The sequence below is a fragment of the Magallana gigas genome, chromosome 4 (genome assembly GCF_963853765.1).
Source record: "Magallana gigas chromosome 4, xbMagGiga1.1, whole genome shotgun sequence".
In the NCBI taxonomy this organism is placed as follows: Eukaryota; Metazoa; Mollusca; class Bivalvia; order Ostreida; family Ostreidae; genus Magallana; species Magallana gigas.
This window is the reverse complement of record NC_088856.1, coordinates 3499109-3507861: the sequence shown is the minus strand read 5'-3', so window position 1 is coordinate 3507861 and position 8753 is coordinate 3499109. Positions and strand designations below refer to the sequence as shown.

The window sequence follows — 8753 nt, the reverse complement described above, 5'->3', positions numbered from 1 at the left end:
GAACTCCGAAATTTTCCGAATAGATTATAGTCTCGATAAAAACGCGCCAAATACGACAATCTACTAAGTATGGCCTACTTTTCATTTACGAGTAAAACAAAAAATATGTGATATTTTCTAAAAGGCATAAAACATATTTCTACATGCAAATTTACGTTTAATTCATAAAAATAAGCATAGTATTAATTCTATTAAAAAAGAACTATCCCGCAGAAACGCAGTAACAATATTTAAATGTGTATCAAATAACGGACCGCCTTCCGGCGGCCCGTAAAAAATAATACATAGAATTTCCTGTGTATGAAACATACGACAAAACGCAAAGGTTTCCGAAATGCCCCGAGTTCTGAAATAAAATAAAATACATGTACTTTACTACTCATTTTTGACGTTGAAGAACTGCAGGCAACACACGGGCTCCAAGCGCACGACAAGGAAGAATTCTATTTCGAATGCCTACAGACCTATCGGTTCTCAATTCCAAAATTTCAGGTAAGAATTATTTTTTAAAAGCATATCGGCTTACACTGTACCTTTACATGCATTCAATTGAAAAAATAACGACGAAAACATGAAATAGATATAGTTTGTAAAAGTGTTACAGAATTCAACACGAACCGAGAAAAGCCACGCGTCTACCTCCAGCACGGACTGTTTACGATATACTCTGCCCATGCGCAGAGCGGTGACTGAAAATGAAAGTACATCGAAAACGTGTAAACACAAGGGAGAAATTATTAGTTATTGCTTCAAGAAGATGAACGCTTACTAGGATAGACACGATTGGAATGAAGTTTTATATAAACATAAATGTTGCTTTGGATGGCAGTTTAGACTCTATTTTATATTGTAGCAGTGTCATAAATATGGATTTTGACAGAGATGTCGACGATAATGTTGATCATATCCATGGTGAAGACGAAGAGATGGAAGAACAGTATGTAAGTAACTTAGATATGACAAGGTTATATGTACGCCCAAATTCTTATTTCCAGTTGAAGAGCAGTATATAAATAACAAGCTTGTTCGAAATATATGACGTTTCCCTGGCCTTTTTATGATTTTTATATAATGTCCATGTCTGGCATGTTTTTCTGCAATGTAAAATATCACACAAAATATCAGATTTGTTTTCAAAGCCAGGAAAACATCAGATGTTTCGGTCTAGTACCAAAAGATGTGACAAGTTTATATGTTATCTCTAATACATAGTTCACTGTACATATATGTGAAGTTTCAACAAGTACTGTTACTGTTTTTCACTAAAGGCCGAGGTCGAAAATTCATAAAATTTATACCAAAAGCATTCATTTGATCATGATACATTTTTTTTTAATTTGATATATCAGCTGATAATTCATATGGGTATTGCACATGGAATAAAAGAAAAATAAAATAAAAAATGAAGTAATATAATCACGCAGAGGAAAACATAATTATATAAAGGGTAGGGGTGTATCATACATGTATGTATGTTTTAGGCTTAGTATTTGTTCATTGTAATAGTGCTATGTATAGTATAATTAACACAGTGCCAAATACTTTACAACCATACCCCAGTATATAAGTGCTGTAACAACCATACAAGCTATATAATTATACTTTGGGAAAGGGCACCCATTGGAAAATTCAAATATAAGCTTTCAAGCTCTTGTGGGTTAATTATTCTGGTATCATATTAATTTGTAATGTCTTTTCAAGTACCATGTCTTTCAAATTATTTACATTACCATGATGCATACTATGTACAATATGTATTTTTATATTCATGATGACTTGATACCAAATTTATCTATCTACTTTTAATTTGTACATCTAGCTGTATATACATACGTGTATGATTGCAGTTTTACTCTATACCTTATGTAAATATTCATTTTGAATTAGCTTACGTAAATACCACATTGAAATACAAAAATCTGAACATATATAGTCAATATATATTTGTTTACACATCATGCACATATGGAATAAATTGATCATGTTATTCATATTACATTACATGTACTACAGGATAATACTGATGAAGTAGAAAATATCATAAAGGAGATATTTGGATCATCTGATGATGAACATGATGAAGAAGATGATGGTGGCAGTGATGATGGTGATGAAGAAGAAAAAGGGAATGAAATGTGGCAAAATATATCCAGGTTTGTAAATTGTAAGGCTTGCATACATTGTACATCATAAAAATATGTTAAACTTTTTCTATCCTTGATACTCATAAATAATTATACATGTAACATGTGCATAATAACTCTCTCTCTCTCTCTCTCTCTCTCTCTTTCTCTCTCTCTCATATGACAATCTTGAAAGTAACACTCTTCACTCTGCAGTGATATGTTATCCTTATTTTTTTTATATACATATTATCACATATATATAATATATAATATCTATCATAATTGTCTGGTAAAATATATAATGTATATGTATTTTCTTTAAAAATCAACAGTGATAAAGACCAGGAGGAGATGAACATATTGTCCGATAGAAGATTTGTTGTTGGGGAGAGGGAACTATTGGACCTATTGAAAAGGAGCACCTGTAAAGAGTGTGGCGATCCTATCATTCAATCCTCCATTGTTGAGGCAGAGAAAATAGCAGCAGGAATAAAGTATAAATATACCTGCACTGTAAGTTATCATAAAATAAATAAATGGCCACTACCTAATTTTTTACATAAATATATGTCAATAACTCATATTGTATAATATAAAATTGAAAAAAATAGTTTTGAATATGTGCTATGAAAAAGTTATTAATTTGTGGAGGATGTTAAATTGTCAATGAGAGGTACCCATATATAATTATATATATATACATAATGTAATTTGTTTAGTACTCACTTGATCATTTTTGTAATGTTATATTTGAAGAATTTCACATTTACTAATGATTATTATTGAAACAGAATGGTCATGTTGGAAAGTGGATCTCAACACCATTTTATGGAGGCAGGAGTGCTGTTGCAATCCTGCTGCAACTAATGGTACTTCTGTCAGGAGCATCATGGGATCAGGTCAACATGGGTGCAAAATTTATTAATCTTGCAATTGGATCGGCAAGACAATTCTATAGAATGCAACTTCAATACAGAGTATGTTGCAAGTATTGATTTTTTTTTTATCGTTCGAAGGTTTACCGGTAAATATAAATTGTACATTCATACTTGCTAGTATTATTTTTATGATGTTATCCTTTTTTCATTTTCATCTAACATACTAGTGCATGTGCCATGATTGTCAAAAAGAATGTATCATCAAGTATGCTAAAAATCTCTTCAACTAGGTTGCAGTACAGAAAGTGTTCACTAAACACATGGAAGATATTGGTGACAAACTGAAAGAGATACCCCTGAGCCTGGCTGTGGATGTAAGATATGATACTCCAGGTAACAGTCTTTACATTTACCTCTACACTATTGCATTATTGTGGACAATTTACTGAATACGTTGCCAGGCATTCATTTAGACAGACTGTGATTTTATTGCCTTGTTGTTTAATTTACTGAAAACATTTTCTGAAAAATATATTTTTGAACATATTTAAGGGTTTTGTGCCAACAAGTCTACAGCTATCTTCATGGATGTAAATTCAAAACACATCATACATTTGGAGATTGGAGATTCTCGGGAGGTTGGACGACACAGTCCTAAAATGGAGAGGCTCCTGATTGAGAGAGGTCTCAACTACATTCTAAATGTATCACCGTATGTAGTGTGGGAAATAATTTCTGATGCTAGCAGAAATATAATTTCCATGATGCGTAAGTATATATACATGTATTTTACATAATATTGTAAGAAATATTATAGTGTGTAATTTATTCACCATTATATATCTACTTCTAAAAGGAAAATTTTGAAAATATAACTACATGTATATTACAGGCACTGACCCCTTCAAACATCTGCAGCACAGTTTAGACATCTGGCATAAAGCAAAGAAACTGGCCTTTCTGCTTGGAGAGATAGCCAAGAAGGCAGCAAACAAAGACTTACTACCGTGGATTCGTCCAATTATTAACCATTTTTGGTACTGCTGCAGTGCATCAAAAGGGAATGTAGAAAAGTTATTGAAAAAGTGGTTTGGCATTCTCCATCATGTCACCAACCAACACATTTGGCCTGGGGGAAGGTAATGTTGACAATTTAATTTGTATCAAATTGTGTATGATTCACTAAGATAAGATAATATTATAATATATTACATTTCTATGATTGCAGATGTCATCATACTGAAAATAACTTGGAGTCCTTATCTTCAAATAGAAAATGGCTTCATAGAAATTCTTCTGCTCTTCAAGAATTAAGGTAGGTCAACTAGAATGTACATTTCTGTAATATTCATTACTGTACTTATGAAAAAGCAATAATTGTAACCACATACATATATTTTAGGAAAGCAATAACCAATAGGGATTGGTGTGGAAGTATGGCATTCTATGTCAACTGCCGGCAAACTTGGGCAATTGAAAACTTTTTTAGCCATACCCTTTTACACTATGTTCCAAAAAGAGTGTCCTATAGCTATGATTCCTACACCATAAGAAACATGTTAGCTGTAATGGACCATAACAACCATCTTCATAGGCTACCACAGGTCACAGAGAGTGGTTTGCCCTATGTTTATTCCCACTTTTCACGGAAAACAAAGCAGTGGGTTGCATATGAAAAGAAGTCAATCAAAGAATACTCCTACAATTCAGGTACCAGTAGATACATGCTTTGGTGATTTTTTATACTTCCTTATTCTCCTGACTATATGAACCACTAGTAACAGTGTAGTATTACCGGTATATGATGATCAGAACTTATTTTGGCATGAAAGAAAATTTATTATTTGTTTTCAGGACTCATTATAACCTGCATGAAAGAAATATATGGGAGATCTTGTGCGGGTTATACAAGGACTAGGCAGTCAAAAGATCTTGACAACATATCTGCCAATTTATCCGGATCAGCAAATCCTGGGTCTCGGGTTTTACTTGCAGAAATGAAAAGCAGAAAAAAATGAAGTAAGTTTTTCACCAATAAAAACTTATTCTGAGTCTGAATTTGCGGAGTGGTAGCCCCTATATTGTCCATTTGCTTGAGGAAATCTCCTCCTGATTGCCACGCACACACATGAAGGCACTGGCACTCTCCTGCCTGCTCCCAGGGTACTGTGTTGCCATAGCACAAAATTCCTGTACGCTTGGTTCCGGAATGTAGATTGAGCGAATGAAGGTTCAAGGTTGGTACGATAACTCCAGTTCAGAATGTTGGCAATCTCCAAGACATCATGCCTCAAACACAGATTTCTGAATTCTGGTTTTGAAGTTATGCATGGAGATTGGCAACAACATAGGTTCATGCGAGGATCATCAAATGCTTGACATCGCCCACATGAACACCATGCTATTTCTGAGCTGGGGTTATTGTCCTGCCTTGAGCCTTCGATGAAACTTTTCATCAAGTCTGGTTCAGCTTCAACTGCTCTAATTAGAACTTGGCGTAGTGTCTGCTCATTCATTTCTGAAATAGTTTCCTAAAGTAAAATAAATATCATTATTTAATTTGGGAGGATGAAAACAAAACAACTTGAAGTATATCTGAAGTGTATCATTTGATAGAAAAGTATCACTGAAATGCTGATTGTAGTCATTGAACAGTAATGTACAGTTTCAGAAGGCAAGGAAAGTTGTATATTGCTGTAAAAGTATAAGAGACTAATACTGTAAATGTATTACATTTGGCTGTGTATTCTATTTAGCGTCTTTGGCTGAAAACGCATCCGCTAAATCAAGTACATCGCCAAATGTAAAATATATAAGTAGATAAAAAAGTACATTCGGACATGCGCTAAATCAAATCCACGCTAAATTGTTGAAAAATCGTATTCCCCCAAATATCGTACACACTAAATATGATACGTTTACAGTAACTTCATAAATACTTACTCGCAATGTTGACAGTGTCTCAATGTCCTGTCTATTTTCAGGACTAGCTGCAGCCTCCAAGACTTCATTTCGGCTCGGAATATTTCCCCTACTCGAGTTGCGAATGCTCTGTGAGGCGTAAGGGTGATAGCGTGCAGGCTACAATCAGAAACAATTATTGTAACATTTACAAAATTTATCCCTTCTGATCTAGGAGGACCTCATCGTGGTAGAAGGGTGAACATCGAAATAGATGGCCAACACTCCTAGGAGAAGAATTCATTTTACTTACTTCCTCATTTGTGGATGTTGTCTTGAACTGACAACATGGGTTCCGACAATTAGTGCAACCTCTCCTCTTGCATGGGCAACTTTTGCACTTCCCCCTGTTTTCACAGGGACAACAATGCTGATTAAAAATGTTAAAATTTACTCATTAAAACATATAATATTCATGTAGTTTTGATGTATGATGTATGAATTCATTAAAAGGTTAATGTTTTTTATAATATATTTTTATGTATAATATTATAATATATCAACAGAATACAGTTTCAATATGTAAAAGTTTTTAGGGTGCCCATGTCTGTAATATTAGTATTTATAACTTTTTAATTTTGTATGGTATAGATAAGAGAGAAAATTCATGCATTTTTTTTACATCTATCTTTTTTTATGAAGTTTGCTTACTACTTGTATGTAGAAAATGAGAAACATGAAAACTTGTGTATTCTGAACATCAGTCTAATATTTATGAAGCTTGCATATGTGTTGTATGTAGCTGATGTTTATTGAAATATGATTATGATTTACTTCAGATAATAATTCCTGTTCTGTCATGAATGAAAAATGATATTATTTTACCATATTATTTTTATTGAATAAAGGCATTTTATTGCATATTTATTTAGTTCCTGTTAAAGATAAAAGAAGGTATCGATAACAGCAAGATATTTTTCATTGGCAAGTTTACATGTGTATATGGCAGAAAATATACATTCCATTTGATTCTTTTGTGATGATGCATAAAAAGAATACTGTTTAGCAGGTTTATTCTAACATAAATGATCAGACATGTTTTTTATTATCACAAAATCATATATATATAGCTCTCGTTATGAAAAAAAATGACCTAGGAATGGCTAGGATTATTATTTATTTATCGTACAAAAGTACATACCCCCCCCCCCCCCCCTTCCCATAATCAGAGGACTTGGAGCGTAAAATCTAACCTTTTTGTTAGAATAAAAAAAAATGGGATAACCACGTAAATTTACAATCCAAAACGATTATATTTAATTTATTTCCTATCAAATATATGTTAGCATCATATTGAAAAATAGTTTCCTTTTCTTTTTTTTTTCTTTTTTTACGAATAATTGCTTCTCCCCGATCAATGCTTTCAAACGCTTGTCAGAAACAAGCATTTCGTTCACACAGAGTATGCGTGCGTGCATGTAAATACATTTGAAGTGAGCACATTTGCGTGTTGGTGTTCTTTATTGCTTGAGTGTAATGTGCATTTTTATGCAAGATTCTTACATTGGATGCCATGACTTGTTGCAAACTTCTCAAATTCTTCTTCGCGATGCGACCGCGGTCTCTAGGCCTATGCACACACCGGCACTTCGTCACCTTGTCGAGGAGTACACAGGTACTGTTTATCGACGAATGCGCTCATGGGTGACGAAGTATAGGGTCTATATATGGTTAGCAGATAACAATAGAACACCAACTAATATGGCGTCTATCGATAAAATATGGCGGCTGATTGTTTACATTCGTTGCTATTTTATGATGTCAGTAGAGCTTTAATTGTTTATATATATGTATAAGAGTAAACATGTCACATACCCGGCCTGGTACATCATACAATTGTATGTACAAGTATATGTATACATCATTTCCAATTGCCACATGCAGTAAATACGTCACCCGTTATTGGTAATATTGTTTGTTATAGAATTGATAGTCTAAAAATCATGTATACAAGTAAATGTTTAAACATACTGGAACGGCGCCGTGATCATGAAAACCGGGAAAATTGCGTAGAACTAATACCCTAATAGTTTCAATGCATTTAATAAAAGAAATGATTTCATCTTCCTTGCATTTCATTTAGCTGTGAATTAGATGAACGTTTATCTACTCGGTTTAAATTTATTTACTAAATAAGCCTAACGGTTTCCATTATGGTATAATCTATTTTTTTTCACTGAAGACCAAGTTCCGTATTTCATTCTAAATATATGCATGCATGTAATTTATAAATTAGATATGATTGATTGTTACAATTTGAATGGAAGTCAAAAATTTTTCAAGTAAAAAATACACATTGAATACATTGATTCAATATCTACTGATATATAGAATATAAAAACCTCCCTCAAAATGTAAGTTGCCGTGGCGCAGAGGAAGTGAGGTGATGCTGGTAAACGAAGGGTCCCGGGTTCAATCCTAGTCTTGGGCGTTTTGATTATTTTTTTCATTTTATTTTCTAGAACAAAAACCGTTTTTAATACCTTTTCTATCATTATCATATAGTTAATATATTTTGTTGGTAAATTAAGTACAATATTGAATTAAAAGATTTTTTAATGGCTTAAATGTGGCTTAAAGGTGGCTTAAAGGTAGCTTAAAGGTAGCTTAAAGAAGTTTGGACATTAAGGACCTATAAGTTGTCCTTAAAGGTGGCTTAAAGATAGTCTTTAAGCTGCCTTTAAGCCATCTTTACGCTTTCTTTAAGCCATCTTTAAGCAACACTTATAGCTTCAAGGTAGCTTAAAGGTGGCTTAAAGATTGTCTTTAAGCTATCTTTAAGGAGAAC

The 8753-nt window shown here is 33.2% G+C and overlaps 1 protein-coding gene across 1 annotated transcript; it reads left to right on the top strand.

Moving 5' to 3' along the window:
• Positions 1-474: 474 nt before the first annotated feature.
• Positions 475-3143, top strand: LOC117687611 (uncharacterized). The gene is made up of 4 exons (XM_066080951.1): positions 475-941; positions 2014-2153; positions 2459-2639; positions 2918-3143. Exons 1-4 carry the CDS (start codon positions 789-791, stop codon positions 3119-3121), a joined length of 678 nt encoding a protein of 225 aa, XP_065937023.1. The 5' UTR covers positions 475-788; the 3' UTR covers positions 3122-3143.
• Positions 3144-8753: the final 5610 nt, after the last annotated feature.

Bases quoted from the DNA above. Each gene is read 5' to 3' on its own strand.
- LOC117687611 (XM_066080951.1), top strand. From the start codon at position 789: ATGAAGTTTTATATAAACATAAATGTTGCTTTGGATGGCAGTTTAGAC. The intron at 2,154-2,458 runs GTTTGTAAATTG...AAAAATCAACAG, and splicing joins ATGTGGCAAAATATATCCAG to TGATAAAGACCAGGAGGAGA. The intron at 2,640-2,917 runs GTAAGTTATCAT...TTATTGAAACAG, and splicing joins AGTATAAATATACCTGCACT to AATGGTCATGTTGGAAAGTG.